The sequence below is a fragment of the Daktulosphaira vitifoliae genome, unplaced genomic scaffold, assembly GCF_025091365.1.
Source record: "Daktulosphaira vitifoliae isolate Bord-2020 unplaced genomic scaffold, ASM2509136v1 Scaffold_4, whole genome shotgun sequence".
Taxonomy (NCBI): Eukaryota; Metazoa; Arthropoda; class Insecta; order Hemiptera; family Phylloxeridae; genus Daktulosphaira; species Daktulosphaira vitifoliae.
Window position 1 is genome coordinate 20,831,067 of NW_026099575.1, and position 19,071 is coordinate 20,850,137.

General features: G+C 25.8%; 1 protein-coding gene across 6 annotated transcripts in view; it reads right to left on the bottom strand.

Moving 5' to 3' along the window:
• LOC126905604 (E3 ubiquitin-protein ligase MYCBP2-like) overlaps positions 1-19,071 on the bottom strand; it is a 136,636-nt gene that overhangs the window by 6,571 nt on the left and 110,994 nt on the right. For 5 of the 6 annotated variants that reach the window (XM_050685479.1, XM_050685480.1, XM_050685476.1 and 2 more), the window contains exons 36-52: positions 12,318-12,540; positions 12,044-12,217; positions 10,940-11,323; positions 10,561-10,784; positions 8,642-8,931; positions 5,211-5,351; positions 4,750-4,882; positions 4,521-4,693; positions 4,300-4,448; positions 3,999-4,204; positions 3,700-3,876; positions 3,338-3,635; positions 1,240-1,651; positions 923-1,158; positions 710-854; positions 420-652; positions 16-329 (exon numbers count right to left, since the gene is read on the bottom strand). In XM_050685479.1, coding sequence (XP_050541436.1) covers positions 16-329; positions 420-652; positions 710-854; positions 923-1,158; positions 1,240-1,651; positions 3,338-3,635; positions 3,700-3,876; positions 3,999-4,204; positions 4,300-4,448; positions 4,521-4,693; positions 4,750-4,882; positions 5,211-5,351; positions 8,642-8,931; positions 10,561-10,784; positions 10,940-11,323; positions 12,044-12,217; positions 12,318-12,540 — 3,912 coding nt within the window. The remainder of the gene's footprint in view (positions 1-15; positions 330-419; positions 653-709; positions 855-922; positions 1,159-1,239; positions 1,652-3,337; positions 3,636-3,699; positions 3,877-3,998; positions 4,205-4,299; positions 4,449-4,520; positions 4,694-4,749; positions 4,883-5,210; positions 5,352-8,641; positions 8,932-10,560; positions 10,785-10,939; positions 11,324-12,043; positions 12,218-12,317; positions 12,541-19,071) is intronic. The other variant, XM_050685481.1, reaches the window with a different exon arrangement.

Below are 19,071 nucleotides of genomic sequence, written 5' to 3' on the forward strand. Positions count from 1 at the left end.
CTAATCACATCAAACCTGTGCAAAAACATATGGTCGGCAGGAGTGAAACTTATGTCCCAGCATCGGACAGCCATCATTTGAATAGCCGAACCAGGTGGTAAATATAACATAAGATCAGAAACAGTTTGTAAGAAAGTATAAAAAACTTTGGGTAAAGGTTTCACAGAATCTCCAGCCAAGTACAAGTCGCTTAATGGATGTCTACACCTAGGTTCTGTCGAATCACCATCAATTGTCCTTACTTCAGCTGATAAAGCTATTACGAACCACCATAATAAATCGTGTATGCACGAATATTGAAAAACTTCATGAAGTAACCAATTCAGTGCCTGATTAAAAAAAAATTTTTTTTTTTTATAATTCTCTGTTATAACATCAATAATTTGTAGTATGTTATTGAAAATAATGATTTTTTTCACTTGTAACGCATAGCTTCGACATGCCGCTTTTTTTACAGCTTGTTTCATCGACCATTTTAAATCTGATAAGTTGTGTTTTTCAATAATAAAATTAATTACAGGTCGTTTTAAAATGTCGACATCTATATTTTCATTTGGTTCACTTGAATAATCAACTAAAGAAGCTTGATTGATATTTGGAACAAGGGCTTGTAGAGCAGCGGAGGGTACACACATAAGTGATAAACCATTATCTAAATATATTGTAAATATAATAAGTAAAAATTAAGTTTCAAATTTCTTTAATTTACCCGTATTGAAGGTGCTATTTATACGTTTTCGACGGTTGATCGCATCTTGTCGACTCATAGGTAAACCTTCAATGTCCATAGATGCCGACCTATGAAAACTACGACTGGTCACTACATCAGCTGTATTTTGATCCGATGTTCCATCCTAAATGAAAAAAAGTAATAATACATTGTGCTTAGTTATTATTAATATATTTGTTTATTAATAAATACCAAAGATGAGCGATTTTGTAATTGAAATAAAATAGATTCATCGCATTCATTCTGTTTGGCGAGAATTCCTAGAGTACTGAGACATTTGAAATCCCCAACGGTCCATAAACTAGAGATCAAGTGTGTATCGTCACAATTAGGTTGACTAATACTTTTACTAGCTAAATCCAAAAGGAACATAGAATTTTCTTTGAGAATAATATGCATTTCATTAGCGGTCTCTTCCCAGTCGGAACCTTTTTTAATTTTAACAATGTAAAATATATCAAGAACTTATTTTATTAAAATTTACGATTAGTTATGACATAATAATTTACCATTTTGCGCCTGTATTTTATGGTCGCCATAATTACGAATAGCGATTTTTCGACGCCTTACAGGTGGCTTCATTTTTAATAAGTAATTGTCTCTACATTTCTCACACAACAAATACCACGGTGATCCATCAACACCGCCGTCACCGCATGCTCCTGCCCAACCTGAGCAGTAAGTCCCAGCATTAGTGTATCCACGCCCACCACAGTTTAATCCACAACCGGGATGAGCGTTACCCATATGATAAACGATTGGTGTGACGAAAGATTCGCCAGCACATAGTTCACATGGAACTGGTTCTTTGTGATTAGATTCTACTTGTCGTGCGATACGTTCATTTTGGTCTCGTTCTGCCGTCATTGACATATTCTCTTTAACGCCATTTATGGCTAAATTTGAGTTTGACTTTATCATCTATGAAAGAACAAAAAAAGTTTTTTCAATTAGTATGAAATAAAAAAAACTCAACACAGTAGGACAAGTTTTTTTTTTTTGTGTCTGTTACCACTTTTTCTCAGCTCTCACCGAACGGATTTCTTTCAAAGATACGTCAAAAGATCACAAATCGTATCTAGTCGAAGACATTACCCTTAAAAATTGAAAAAATTTCCCTCGTTCCCCGTAAATGGGGGAAACCTCCAAAAAAATTACAAATTTAAAAATCGCTAATTTTCGAAATTTTTTCAATTTTTTTTACTAAAAACTGCCGTAACTTTTTCAAAAATGAACATATCAATATAATTTTTTTTTTTATAGATGCTTGATGTTCTTACCTATCATTTATTATATTTTTTTTGTAAATTTAACCCTTTATCTGCCCACAGGGGGGGATTTAAAATGACAACTTTTTCACAAAAAATTAACTTTTTCAACTTAACTTTTGAAAATGTTCCGGAAGGTCTGAGACTTTTATATATATCTTAAATTAAAGCTTATGTAATATACTTAAATTTAAAAAAAAAAATTTGACCTCTAGACTTGTCTTCACGGCAAAAATGGCTACCGAATGCTATTTTCGTGTGAAAATTCTCGATTTTATTTTTTATATTTTTAACTTTATAATGCTATAACTTATTGAAAAGTGTATGGATCAACACAATTTGTTTATGAGAAATAATATTTTTTAATAATCCCTTTTTCATTCGACATATTTTATCGTAATCAAGATATTAATAAGGAACTAGCAGATCATGTAGCTTTTGGAATAATACACTAATTTTTTTAAAATTAAACACAATCTAAAGATTTGCATCGAAGCGTTTATTTTTGATAGTGATTTTAATCACTGTCAGATATCATTATACTTGACCCAACTATGCCACGTTACCACTGTGCCGTGACCACTTTTTGTACTGGGTTTTTATTTTAATAGTTAATTAAATATGTATGTTGTCATTATAAAATAAAGTTATCATTCTTATGAGGCATAAAAGATAAAAAATTATCATAATTGAAAAATCTAGAAATATATATATAAACTTAAAAGTACCAAACATGATTTTCTTAACATAATTATTATTTAAAGAGAAATCGAGTGAATAAGAGTGACCATTAAAATAAACACCAATATTTTATTACCTAAATTTATCATAAGGCATTGTTAGCTAGAATATTTTTTTGGAAAAGGCAGCCCTCTTCCAATAAATATACATATTGATTTTACATTAAAAGTTTCGAAAATCCTCTCTGAAAATATTTATAACATTATTTTTGGTAAAAGGGGAGCTAAGTAGGCTAATTAGACCCCTCCTATATGACTATGCCATTTGACATAAAATATTGAGAAATGGATTGAAAAAAAAATTGAAATACAAAATTATAACACGAAAAACAATGATTTTTTACACCAGAATATTTTTTGTTGAATTTCGAGAGTAGTTTATTTGTAGAATAGAAGTCTTCGGGGCAAAAAATTTTTTTTAGCTTATAGTAAACAGCATAAAATTTAATTTAACATTTATTTAAAGAAAGCAGTATTTCCAGAACATTTGCAAAAGTTAAGTTTATACAATTTATATCTTTTTTATTTTGCATAAAAGGAATAAAAATATTTTTGATTTTGATTAAACAGTTTCGATTTAAAATAAGATAAAAATTTACCTGAAGTACACCCAATGTTATTTCGTCCCAGAGGCGAACCATACAACTTAGAGCAGGTGGCAAAAAAGTAATGGTAGATTCTTCATTTGAAGTGTTCACAGTTGTAGTTTGATGAAGATTTTCAGTTTCAGAGTTTCCTGAACTTGTCATACTTTCTTCAGTAATAGTTCCTTCTACTGGTAATGTCGTGCCACACTTTGAACGATTTTGATCATTAGGGCGAATATGTTGATAGCTTCCAACACCCGTAGTTACTTCTACAGAATGTCTCAACTGACTTCGGTCTTTTTTGCTGCGACTAAAAATTCATTTGTTGATACAATTTTAATAAAATATTACAAACTTAAAAAATCCGTCGTTACTTTTCAGTGGTTCTTTTAGTGATAACTGCGCCATTTTTTGGTAGGCTAGGATAGAATTTAAGGAAAGAAGCACATGTCATTGCATCATGTACTATGCCTTCATGCCACAAGAAAGCAGCAAACACAGCTCTTAAGCTTTCTGCCATCGAAGGACTGAGCGCCTCTTTGACGGATTGTCTAAAATAAATTTACAATATTATATTAAAACCATTTCAAAAAAGAATAATTCTATTAGTTTATGCGTATGTTTTGTTTTAATGCAAATATTTATTAGTAAAAATAAAAATAAATTAAATTACTCATACTCTTGAGTAGTTAAATCAGCTATACCATCTTTAGAATCACACAAATCAGGAGAATCAGTTGAGGTTACATTTTTTGAACTCGACCAACTTTTATGTGATGGTCTATTTTTAGTTTTGATACTGCCTATTAAACTTATTCGCTCACTCTCTGGAGTCGTTTGTGTAGCTGCTTGCGCTACACTGGTAAACGGTTCATCTTTCTAAATGTGTATCAAATTGCACAATGATTTGTTAAATTTATTTAATTATATGAGTAAGTAATTAAAAAATTTAAACTTTGAATAAATAAACATACAGATCGACATCCTGGAATTTCTGTGGAACTTTCCATGGAAGTAGATAAACTTGAAGTTAAGTGAGTATCAACTGATGATGAGCTAGTAGTTGGTGGTGCAGTTGTATCACTAGATACTGACAAAGATTGATGGTATACTCTTCTAGAGTCTATTAAACGAATGTTAAATTGTTAGAAGTGAGTTTTTAAAAACACCGTACCATTGAAAACTATAGACATACATGAAATATCGTTCTTAGAAATACTTGAGTTTTTGTAATGTTTAGTTTTCTCTGTTGTATGTTTCGCTGTCCTACGTGGCGAGTTTGGTGGAATCATTACCATATTACCATTACTTAGACGACATTCAGCTCTTGATCGATGATATGGTATAGGCAAAGGATTAGCATTTAGTCTAATAAAAATGAAACGTATAAGCATTTATACTGTGTAACACACAATGATACTTACCCTTCAATTGTTTTTTTACGTTTAGGAGAGAATTTTTGTTGTTGTTTTTCAATTTTTATTTCATTGTCANTTGTTTTTTTACGTTTAGGAGAGAATTTTTGTTGTTGTTTTTCAATTTTTATTTCATTGTCATCTAAAAAAAAAAAAAGAAAAAAATTAAACATCGAGAGCAATAATAATTAAAATTTTTTAATATTAAGAAATAAATTATACTATATGTTTTTTGAGATATTATTTATATACTATGTTTGTAGCAAAATTATAAACGATAATCTTTAAAACAAATAAAATCAATACGAAACTTCATTTAAAAACTAAATTTTTTTAAATAAAAATTCTAAAATAAAAATTGGGTTATATTATAAAACTTAAAAATGATCTTTGTATGTACTTCCTATATTCCATATACTGAGTTACATATAACTATTAAGTATTTCTGACAGTCATAAATTTCTAATTACCTATGTTAATATGTTCAATAACATATGAACTAGTATCAAAACTTGGCGGCTTAGTATTATAGTTTGTTTTATTAATGATACTGAAATCATTTATCTCGTTATCTATCAGCCTTAAAACACTGGCATCGTTTATGCTGTTATCTACAAAAAGTTCATTTAAAATTGAATTAATTATTTATACATGAATAGCACCACTATAAACATCAAACATACACAACTAATTTTTGTTGTTGTTTATAAGTTTAATGCATTTTTAATAGAAAACTAATAGCTTTTTAAGCTGAAATAAAATTAAAGAAATAGAAAATGCTGTAGCATTACAAGAAAATATAAAATTCTTCTTGCGTATAAAAATACATTTAATTGAAAATTTATTAATTTAATGATTTAATACACACAATAAAAAATAATTTGTAAAAGTACATTACAATTATATTATAAAAAATATACTAACTTCTAAAAGTAAAAAATATATCAAAAGTCGATATGATTATTTTAATTTTCGTTTATAATAAATCAGTTTAAAACTGATAACTGATAACATAGAACTGAAAACTTTATAAATAAAAATTATATTTTAATTAACTGATATTTATACTAACATTATTTTTATTTTTTAAAAATATTTTTGAAAATAAAAAATATTGAAAATACTTATTTCTAAAAATCACAAAAAAAAAAAAACTCAGTAAAAGAAGAAAACGTATTTCAACAGCAATGTTAATATCATCAGCGCTAAACACATACTGACATTTATAGATAATTCCGTATGTGTTAAGATCATATTTAACAAGAATTTTCTAACAAAGAAATGTAGAATAATTTTTTGTACCTCTTAATAACTTTTTGGTAGAACTTAAAACATAACTAATTTACGATTTAATTATAAATAAAAATGATTAATCAATGAACTTAACAATCTCAAATACTTATAAGTTTAAATATGATTATTTTATAAAAGATTAAAAATAAAAACAAGTTTTAAGTAGTTAAAATTTATAAAATCATTTAATTGATTATAATAAATATTTAAATTTATTTACTTTGTGTCATGTCATACGGAAAATTACATTTTGTGCTTATGACGCAAGTTAGAATTAAGTATAATTCCTATTAGAACGTTAAGAGAAATGGGAAATTTTTAATAGGATCTGGAGGAAGTTGGTGCCTTGGGGAATTTTCCTTACTTAAAGCTATAAAAGTACACATTTACAATACTTTTCAAAAATGTATCTCGAGAAATTAGTTTGAATTTCTTATGGAGTTCATTGACAAAGCAAACTACTTTTTTTTAAGGTTTTCTTAAAAAAATAAAAACTAACTTATCACTGGTTTCATAAATAAAATATTTTAACATAAGAAATTATCCATTTAAGTATTCTTAATTTATTAAAATTTTTCATTTATTTTACTAGGATAAAATTCTAAATGATAATATTAATCACATAATGAATAAAAATTGCGTTTTTCTATGTGTTTATAATAAAACTTAAATTAAAATAATAACTCAAGTAAAGGATTAGGTTTGATCATTATAGAGGATACCATTATGACCCAAAGTAATCAAAATAATAGCATGTACATTAAATCTAAAAAAGTAATAAATGGATTTAAATAAGTACCACGAAAAGAATAAAAAATAAAGTTAAAATGATGACAATAAAAACATATTGATGAACTAATATTGTATTAAATTACATTTTTTTGTATTAATTAACATAAAAGATGTAATGGATGTATTAAATACATCAAATCCTAAATTAATTAATAAATTAATTAAAATAAATTAATCAAAACCTATTTTTATCCTATTATGTAGCATAGATAATAACATTAAGTATAGAGAAATAATTTTTTTGAAGTGTCTACAATCAAGTTGCAAATATTCCTTAATAATATTTAAGAAACAATTGTCATGAATAACTCTTAAGTAGATATTAAATCTCCTATAAAATGTAAGGCATAGTTAATCAATCACTTTATAAAGACTTTGAAATACAATTGTAATTAATATAATTAACTGTAATAAAGAATTTGGTTTAAATACGACTTTAAATATATGTATAATAAATGATACAACTTATATAGTTTTAGTTCAAAATGTGAATTTTGAAATTCACACGTAAATTTTTATTGTTGTATTACTTTTGATGAACTATTATGTTTTAATTTTTTGTCAATGATTCTGCCATCATTTTTTTTTTAATAATTAAATTTTTCAATAAAAATAACAAAGAAAATTTGATATAGTATTGTTAATTGTATTCTTAAAATTATTCTCAGTGAGACATGAAATTATTTATTAAATAACGTAAAAATTATTATTTTTGGAAGAAATATTAGTTATTTCTTTTTAGTTAATATAATTTTTGTTTTTGAGAAAAAACATGTTCTTTTTCTTTTAAAAAATATATTTTCGTTATTAATATTCAAAAGAAAATCATGATAAATAATTCATATAATATAATATGGTCACTTCAAAAAATAACCATGAAAAACTGTAAGAAATGGTCTAAAGGCTCTCAACTGTTAGTATGATATTTTTAGTATACATATTAATTTTACGCAAAAGTAGTGAAATTATGACATTAAAAAATATAACAGTTGTAAACTTATTTTTCAAAATTTTCTCTTGCATTGTATGCGTTAGAAAATTCCAATACATGATTTGAAAATTCAGATATTATTTTAAAGTGCGCATTTAAATGATTAGTTGCTAATTAACATGTCTACTTGTTTTGATAAATTAAATAATTTCGACTAAATATATATATTTTTCAACTTATTGCAATGATGAATTACTATTATACTATTTTATTTTTATTCAATAAAATTATTTGATTTTTGTTTTCTGAATACTTTTAACTGTAATGAGAATTGAAAATATTATAATAAAATATTTAATATGGTTTATTATTCGAGATTCTTGCTTTATACTTGTATGATCTCTTGTAGTATACCTTTTTGTTAATATAAAAAATATTTTTGTAATTTATTAGTATAATTATTTTTTACGATGTTAAATCTTGAATCATATTACTTTTCTTATACGTTGATTATATAAAGTTTTAATCAATATTTCGGCACCAGACAATATAATTACACCCGTGACTAGTTAATGATAATGTATAGTAATTGATAATTTGGACTCGTATCCAGAATTACCTGGCAAGCTTCCCACGTATAAAGTGGATAATACTCTTAATGCAACACATTCAGTACCAGCGGTTGAATTTATTATCTCAACGGGTTAATATACTTCGTTTCAGTTACATTTTAATCGTACGTTTTACCACAAAGTTGATCTCATACAGTTTTTAATTAACTTAATTACTAGGACCCGAAAGTACATATATTTTACATCTGTTTACCGAATTTATTATCTTATTGTGTTACCTAAGGAAATTGTAATATTTAAAATATATATTTACTCAGTTCATATTCAGGTTTCAAATAGATGGCACAAGAATTATCAGCTGCTAATGACCAGGCAGAAGTGCAAGATACTCCACAATGAGTGGTAACAGAATCGTCAGATAATTTTATCCATAAGCCTTCATTGTTGGTTACTTTATCTACAGCTGTTATCACATTGCCTTGAACAAGTATTCCAACCGGTACAGCTTTAAATGTCGGTTGATTCCTTATGTTATGACCAGAAGCTCCACACATTACTACTTTATAGTTTGTAGGGAAAAAATGATCTTTTAATATTTTTGGTCTGCAAAAATAAAATGAATACACGATAATTTTTTTAATATAATTTATTGTTAATCATTAATTTAAAATACTGCTCTATTACCACATTTTATTTAAAAAAACATTCCTTAATTTTACCATAAATATTAAAGTAATTTAATAAATATTTAATATTATATAGATAATTAACACTCATACAGTAATTACTTTGTGATGTTATTTAATGTACTATTTTTTATATAAAAATAATTCGATCTTTTTTTTTATGTAAACTAAATTATTTTTGGAATACAATAGTAGATCATCATTCAATAAAAAAATTTAACATTTTTTACACATTTATAATTTTATTTAACAACTACTACAATTTAATTTTTAATCAACGAATATAATTGTTAAAATCATTTGTTACTAGATTAAAATTATTTCATTGATTTTTAAATATTAAATAATAGGAAATAAGATTCTAAAAAATTGCTATAATAATAAGTTTTATATGCTTTTTGACTTTGGGATAGTACTGTGATTTTCATATTGATAAGAGATTGAGAAAATTAAAAAAAAATATTCTACGTTTTATATCTTGTTTGGTCAGTATTTAAGTGGCAGCCAGCTGTGATACTAAAACTGATAATAAATTAAGTCTGTCTAGGGCCCTACTAGTCGCGAAAATAGACACTAAAGCGAAAAATATAAATTGCATTTATAAAATACAGCTTTTGAAATAAAACCTTTTTAAAAACTGTTGTAAAAATGCTTTAAAATTTTTTCACTCTTAAGTAGTTTTGGTAGAAACGAAAATAAATAAAAGTGCTCTTAATCATTAATTTTGCGCTACATTTATTTTTTATAGTTTTCCGAAGTTCAATAAGGTATGTTAAAGTTGATTAACCATTTTTTTTTAGTAACTTATGTTTGGTTTTACTTTCTTAACATACTTTATGAAAAGGTTATAAAAATAAATAAACCTGAGATATAAATTTATAACAGTCCAAATTGATTTTATAAAATTTTCAACCTAATAGATACTTATAATTATAACAAATAATATTTTTAGTTTCGTAATAATGATAATTTTAATCAAAATTTATGAATTTTATGTAAGTTCATATATGGAGAGAAGTACATATATTAAGTACATTTATTATCATAAATTTCTGATAATATATTTAATTATTATTATTATTATTATAGCCATTATCTACAATTTATTTAGTTAAAAACAATATAATTATTATGTTATTTATCATTTTTTTCGAGATTTATTTAATATCATTTAAAATTATAAAATATATTTTAATACGTCTTTTTTTCTCTAGTATGTTGATTTTCGAGTTTATTTAAAATTTTATTTTAGAAATATTAAAAAGTTATTATTATAGTTCATTTTATTAAAAATATTATTTGGTTTTTGAACTATTTGATAGTTTTTTCTAGACTTGTATGAAATTTGTTTAAATAATAATACTTTCCATGCAAAATTCTTAGGAAAACAAAAAATTATAAATTATAGTAGCCACAACAAGAATAACAATTTTAAGAAAGCATCAAGAGAAAAACCTGCTTTACAAAAAAAAAGTGTAGTTCTTAATCACATTAAAAACATAAAAAATGTAGATTGGTTCATGTAAATAGATAAAAAATTACTTACACATCTTTAATCGCTTTAAGAAGTACTACAGAAGTTGATGTTAATTTTTCATTTATACTTTTATCTCCGTTACATTTATCATTGACTGATACCAAAAATTTTTCACCATTCAAGTATCTACATGTTTTCATTGTCCATGCTTCAATACAAGGAAGAGTTTGATGACAATATCTTTGTACTGTATCCGAATTCAATAATACCCAATCGCCATCATCATTGCTTACCTTAGTAAAATAGTTATGATACTTTTAGTATGGTAAATGGTACTTAAAAATCTTATAGAAATAGATCACAAGTAATAATGGTTTAATAAAACATATCTTTTAACTATAGAAACAATATATTTAAACAATTTTTACTGAGTATAAATTTCACATACTTCGTCTGTATATCCAATAATACCTTTAACAGGTATTATTCCTATTTTTTCTGATTGCAGAGAAGGATGAGTTCTAATCCTGAGTCCTGCACTATACCTTCCAACGTGTTGTAGAAGTTTGGTAACTGGAGTTATAGATTCTTGGCCTTGTTCAGCAGTTCTGACACCATTAAAAGGAGCTTCTTTTACAACTACGCTTTTGACGTTATTCGTTAGTGGATAGCCGTCAATTTCTATTTTTACATCATAATAACCAATAGTCATAGGAGTCCAATAAACAGTATAGGTCCCGTTTCCTTTAGATTGCATAAGTAACTTTTCAGAATCGCCTTTTATTGACGGAGAGGCTATACGAAGCTCTTCAAATGAATAGTTTTCATATTGCTATAAATAAAATAGACAGTAATTTAAAAATTTTAAAGTTAAATATATAAAAATTGACAACCTAATAATCTGTCATTTTATTAAGCTAGTATAAAGTTAATAGATTCAAGGATTAAAATGACATACTTGAAATTGGGTTATTATTTATGAATATTTTTTTTATCATACAAATAATATTTTTAGTATGTTGAATAAATATTAAAGATTCGTTACAAAAAAAAAAAATGATACTATTGAGTCATAAATATCTGAAATGTTAAAAAAAAGGAATTGTGAAGTAAAGTTTGTTAATAAAATAAAAATTTATTTTCAAATAAATTTTAGACAAATAGTTCGTCCAAAAACTTCAATTAACAAATATAAATTGATTTCTACACTAAAAAAAAATTTTTATTTTAATTATTGGGCTAATATAATTTTTTTATAAGAATATATGTTTAGTATAAACACTTTATTATAATAATTTTTAATTTATTTATTATATTAATATTTTTTTAAATTTTTGTAAGGATTTTAGTCCTGAGAAAAATTATGTAAAATTCTATACTATACATAGTGTACAATCCCTATTGTGGCTTTGAAAACATTAATCAATTCTGATTAAATGTAAAAGGCTATTTTTTTAAAAAATCAAAAAAAAAACAATTCCGCTGATGTTGTGAAAAAAACGAAAATTTTTATAAAATTGTTGTCATTTTATATTATGTTATTTATACTTGCTTTCATGAAAGTAATGGCTTGATATCTAAATTTATCTTTAATAACAGTTTCATACGGAATATGGGTTTTTGGTATGGGATTTCCCCCAAAGTACTTGTCGTCTATTACAGTCAAACATCTTTCTGAATAAGGATTTATCTTAGCTTTGAAGTTTGATTGAGCAATTAGTTCAACCTAAGTAAATAGAAAAATAAATAATATATCAAAATTAATTTTTAAAAATTGAATTTTTTATAATTTTCTCTTATAGATTTTTTTTATTGGGTCACATTACCTTTGATCCAACAGAATGTACAAGGTTACCATATTGATCACGAGTCCGTACAGTGAACTTAGCTGGCCAACCACATCGAACTTCGGCAGTAGAAAGGGTCACTTCACAAGAGTTTGGTTCAACCACAGATTCTGGTTGTAACCATCTAGCTAATCTGCAACCGGCTGAATGAGGCGTACAATTCACAAACTCTCTTAAAAATCTATTCTCATTTCCATCAACACTGTTAAAAATAAATAAACATTTTTATTTTTGAAATCCAGCATTTACATTAAAAACTATGTATAATTTATGATCAAAATAAGTATAATATTCTTTGTTTTTATGGCCATTTTAATTAGTAAGCATTATCAACAAGCTTTTTAAAAATTAATGTAGGACTTAGTTTTAAACGTCACAATGTATCTAAAGAAATAATTTACATAAATTAAAGCATAAAAATTGTTTTTTTTTTAACTCTGAAATAGTAAGAGAAATTTAATAGTAAGCTTTGCGTTAAAGCTAGTATTATTGAGAGCTGATTTTTTTATTAACAAAAAAGTCACTGCATAAATAAAACTTTCATTATATATGCTATGAACAAAAATTGAATGTTTTAAATATTTTGAGTATTTTAAAACTGAATGTTATCACAATCATTTATAAACATGTTTAAAATCTGGATAATAATTAATTAAGAATTAAATTTTTTACAAATGCTAAGCAATAGCGTTACGTATAGAAAATGAAATATAATTTTAAACGTTACTAATATACTAGAAAACTCAAATTAAGTATTAAATATATATATATATATATATGTATATTAAAAGCCATTTTAATTGACTTTACCTCGATTTGAAAGAAATTATTAGTGTTTATGTTAATTTGAAGACAAAAATTAAATTACAAAAATAGTCTTAAAAAAAATAATAATGTAATAAAATCAATGAGTTTTCATAATGAAATATAAGGATACACTAAATATTACTACCCTACAAACCACTTACTAACTAGATTTCTATCTTTCTTTGACAATATTACTGTATTTTAAATTTGTTTCTATGCATTGAAATAATGAAATTGACTATAAGAAAAACTGGGAAATAGTAAATGATTGTGATTTGACAATAATTAGAGCAGTATAGCAGCTAGCATTTTTATACGTGAAAACATCACAATAAATATTATTATACAAATGCGTCATTTAATAATTGATATAATTTTTTATTGGAAGTAACTTAATTAATACTAATTCGTATAGAATAAACTTTACAATAAACGTATTATTTCTAATAAATATTTTATTTAAAATGAATTAGCCGAAAAACAAAAGTAGAGTTGAATTGATTACTTTGCTGAAAATATATTCTAAAAGAATAAAAAATCATTTCAACAAGAAAAAATAATTAAAAAGTATGACCGCAGGGAATGGATTTACATTAACAATAAATACAATGTTCTTTGGTTATCAAGAAAAAATAATATACCAGTGTCTGATTATTAGGATTAATAATGTCATGTGGATTCGTGTCTGGACGATTAGGTTAATAAGGATATAAACACTTTGAATAATTTAAATCTACCCAGTCATACATAATTTAGTTTTTTTATTTAATCCGTATCATATGTGTACTGAAATTAATCATAACGTGGTAAGCTAAAATGAACAAGTAAACCACATTTAAGAACTGTAAAAACATGATTTTAAGAAATTCTAGTAATAAAATTCTATTTTTTGACTGAGAAAATGTTCAATTTTATAAAACACATATACTAAATTACACTATTATACTATATGTATGTGAATTGTAAAGATTGGAAAATAAATAGGAGAACTTCTGCTATTCGAAAATGTCACTGTAAAGTGAATACCAAATAATCAAGTTAGTAAACATGTTAAAGATACGATTTATCAACAAAAACGAAATAATATTAACAAATAGTAACGGAGAATGTGAATTTTGAGAATGGTAGCTTAATTAAACCGGTTTAGAGGTATGATTTGAATATCAGTTATTTTTACACGGGTAAGTATGTACTTTAACAAAGCAACGTACTAGACAAATGTTATTATGTCATTTTCAACGAATGTCATAAGTCTATGAAAAAATGATTGCCCCTAAAGCGTATAAAGCTAGTCACGGAAATTTGATCCGAGTGACTTGATACTACACACATAAGCCTAAATGAATTAACGATTTGCGCAAGTATATGACGGGCCTTTGATTTAAGGCTGTAAATTTGCAAGTCAATTCCTTACATTTACGACATGCATTATACGCATAATTTACACGCTTCGATAGGTACTACATTTTTCATTTTAATGCACATGGTGGCCTATTTAGTCATTTTAAACCTTAATGTTATATTTTGTTCATATATATGTCTTACGCAATAAATTCGCGTGGAATTTATCGCAGATTTTCCACAATCTAAATGTATTGTCCACGCACATAATCGTATAAAAATAATCCTAGTGCCTCGCAATTTAGGAAATGTGCACTGGGGCCTTTGAAATCGTTTGTTTTTCAAATGCTGAGCCAATGAATCATTTCACTACATGTAATACGATGCACGACAAAAGCACTCTGCCGAAGTCCCACTTCCATCAAGAATTACTATTATAATATTTTCTGTGTACTCACTAACTTTTCTTTTTTTATTTATTTATTAAAATTCAGTCGACTGTGAAAAACTAAAGATTTACTTTGAAAGTGTACTTTTTAAATCGAACAAATTTAATATTTGCCGAAAATACTTTTTTTTGCCTTACAAGTTATAATCAATAATGTAGCTAAAGTTTAGCTATATTTCTGCACAACAATTTTTCAGAGTGTTCGAGAATTTATAGTTTATTTTTAGAAAAGTTCTGTAAATATGTTTATACCCGATTAGGTGATAGTACTTTAACGTCCGTCAACAACTAGATAAAGAAGATTATTGTCGGACTTGTCGTTTGACAATATTTTGTATTTCATTTTCCATAATAGAGTTTTCTAATATTTTTGAAGTATATGAATTTCAAAATAAAAAAATCTTTACTGCATATAATCCTCTCGTTATGGCAAGTAAATCTATCTTATTGGAGATATAGCGTTGTCTTCAAATATGAAAAAAAATAATAATAATATACTATGATATTTTCTAAGAAAAAACCGAAGAAAAATAATTCCGTAATTGAATTTGCTGTTTTCTTTGTTCAGACTGATTTTTACGTTTGCACAACTCACAAACACAATATCGTATCGAGCACGATGGGAGGAGTGAAAGAGTAAGTCGTAAAGGTGTACTCTCCACGCATAAAAACCACATTTGGACCAAGTACACCCACGGTTCATTCACATATATTATAACTGTCATTCATGCTATACATTTCATAATAGAAAATGGCAAATCCCGCAAATGTAGACAATGTATTGGGGTAGGCGAGCGGGAAAGATGCATTATAAGGGCGGTTCGCTTTTGTGTCTATTACAAATTAAACGCGATTAGCAGAGCCGAGAACGGTTTGGCGACATTGTTTTATTATAATGCACGTTGCGGATTATTTTACCTAATGACATAAGGAGGGACGTGCCACGGAACTTACGCGGTGTTGCTATTATTATTTCTGTGTAATATTATACAATCACTGCGCTATTCACTGCAGACCCAACGTCGTAACAGAGTTCACAAATGGAAAACGTTTTATAATAATATTTGCAGACGACAAAGACAGTAAAGCCGATTCCGAGGGACAAAAGGGAGTTTTTTTTAACACCCAACTGGAAACCGCTTAGGAAGCATATTATTTATTAATAACGATCAAATGACTTGAGGTCAGACTATATAAAAAGCTTCTATGCAAAGAGATTAATATCGACGGCCTTGATACTGTCTGTTATTTGTCAACTGATTATTTCTCGTAATGATTTTAATATCACATGAATGAATCATTCGTTATACATTTCTGATATAATCGCCGAGACTGTGGAAAGTCAACCGTACATCACCTTGTCAGATTACAAGTTTAAGTTGTATTATTCAATAAATTAACATCGTATTTCCAAATACCGCAATAACGGGTAAAGGAGGAAAACATGTCCAAGTATTTAACTCATTCAAATAAGAGTATTATAACATTAAATGTTTGTTTAGAAATTGAATTATATTTGATAGAAATATTCAAACGCGGAACTTAAATTATAAAATAAATGTATTACATATATAAAGTAATAATCCGAAAAGAACATTAAATTTCAAGTACTAATACTTTTGACTGCACTGTAAGAAATGATCCAAAAATTTCTACAAGTCAATATAATACATATACTTTCATACACGACTAGTATAATTTTGTCATAAAATAACGAAAATCCGTACACAAATATAACATTTTTGAAAAATATGATTAATATTAAATCTTGGTAATAATATTATGTTTCCAAATATAACTGAACAATATTCGCATAGAATTTATCTTACTAAAAAGATATTCCATTTATTTTGTCACTAACATACTAATAATTGGATAAGATCTATAGATAAAATAACATTCTAAATAGAAACTAGTAATTAAAAACAAATAAATTATAAACCAAGTGTTAGAGCAATATAATAAACATGAATATATAAAGATAACAAATTTTAGGGCTACTTCTTTGTATCATAATATTTTATTTAGTGTATGTATTTAGTAAAGCACTTGAAATTATTCATTTTATAATGTTTACTAAAACTGTTTACTAAATGAATAAAAACGGTAGAAATTAGGTATAATATACTACTTCTAGAATATTTCTTTGTACATTTATATACAAATCAAATATTAGCTTTTAATTTCTTTGAGTTAATTTTAAGGGTGTAAGTATTAATTAGCTGAGCTAATTAATACTTACACCCTTAATAAAGCTGAGGATTAATTAAATTATCTCTGTTTGAAATTTTTACGATAACAGATACATGTTCCTATAAATAATTTTTAACTTCAAGGGTGAGAATTCTAAAAATATGTATTTAAGTTACTTTTAAACTATAATGAATCATTTTTACTTAACCTTAGCGTTGTGTACATAAAGAAAAAATCTTCTTACAAACAAATAAAGCAAGGTTATTTTTTTTAATAGTTAAATTTGTTATGTGATTATAATTATTTCAAGACATGCTTTATTTTGATAATGTTTTGCAATGAACGATTAAGAAAATCTAAATATAATACAACAGATTTTATCGGTTCAGACTATAATATTGTTCCATTGATGACGACAGAAAAGTCTGGATGAGAAAGTTGATGAATACCGTTTATACATTTTTCACAATAGTACCACACTTGTGCTGAAGTATTCTATAATGTTTTTTTAGTTGATTTATAAATACTTTTTTACAATAGGAACATTCTGTGGTGAGAAGTTATCCATAAAACTTTTGAGTCCCTACGCGAGAAAATCTGTTTGCATTTCCATATGTCACTTTATGAAGGGCACGGAAAAGCTCCAAGTTCATTTGAGTCTATAACACGGCAGTGTATACGTTAGTTAAGAGTGGTATAGTTTTTCATGGTACAGTACCCGCGTGATTTCAACAAAAAGAAATTAAATTGCAATATATTTCACCCTCCCGACAGTACTGTATTAAAATAAACCCATAGCTAGGGCGAATCTGATCAATGGGAATTTTTAATTGGTAACCTCGCTCATACAGCTAAAGATAACATTGATTTCATATTCATATAATGGAATTTTAAATTCTTCGTGCACTATATTATTCATAATAATAAAGTGCACTGTACTTTACTGCAAGTACATCAAACGTATATTACAAATTGTTTTATTTTTGTTTTACATCGAACCCTTTTTGGCAAACACAATAAACTTACAAAATAAATTTTATCTTATACATCATGTTTATATTCTAATGGAACCTTATTACAAATAAAACGATAACTTACTTTGAAAAATTGATGTTATCATTTTATTAAAATATGGACAACTTTAGTATTTATAAAAAAATAACTGTATTAATATAAATATACTGTGAGAAATAATAGAGAAATTCTATTATTTCATTATATATTTTTATTATACATGATATTTTACATAAGAGTAGTGTAATTTTAACATAAAGAATCGAAAATACGTACAAAAATATAACAATTTTTCAATACTTATACAAATTTTCTGTTATATTTTGTGTGTTGAAAATTTCTAATAAATGCATGAGAAAATTTAAATGTATTGATTTATATAAAAACCATAATTACATTCATTATTACACATTTAAATTTAATCGAATTGTATTAAACGTCTTCAATAATATATTAGTTGATAATCAATATTAGCCTAAATTTATCTTGTAATAATTGTTTCTTTCAAAAAATTGCTTTGAAAGATATAATAATAATTATTATTTTATATTTGCTAATTGTATTACATTAGTTAACATTTGAGAAATATTGTAGTACTTTTTAAAGTTGTTCAAGTGTTCTTGGCTTCGTCTTCATGTTCATATTACGTATTTTAATGTTAAGGTATAGTTTCGCACATATTTGCATAATTTATGTAAATTTGTACGCAATCAGAAATCTCGAAGTTTCAATTAAGTTCACATTAATAAAGCCTTAGAACAATAGTTACTATCTTGAGTAAACTATTTTGGAATAAAAGTATAGCCATAAAAAAAAAACAATATGACAGTAATTTAGCTAAAGATTTTTCTTTTAGTGATCAACATTAAATTTATTGTCGAATATTTATTATTTCTTTACTTCCAAAGTTGTTGAGTTTTTAACACGCAG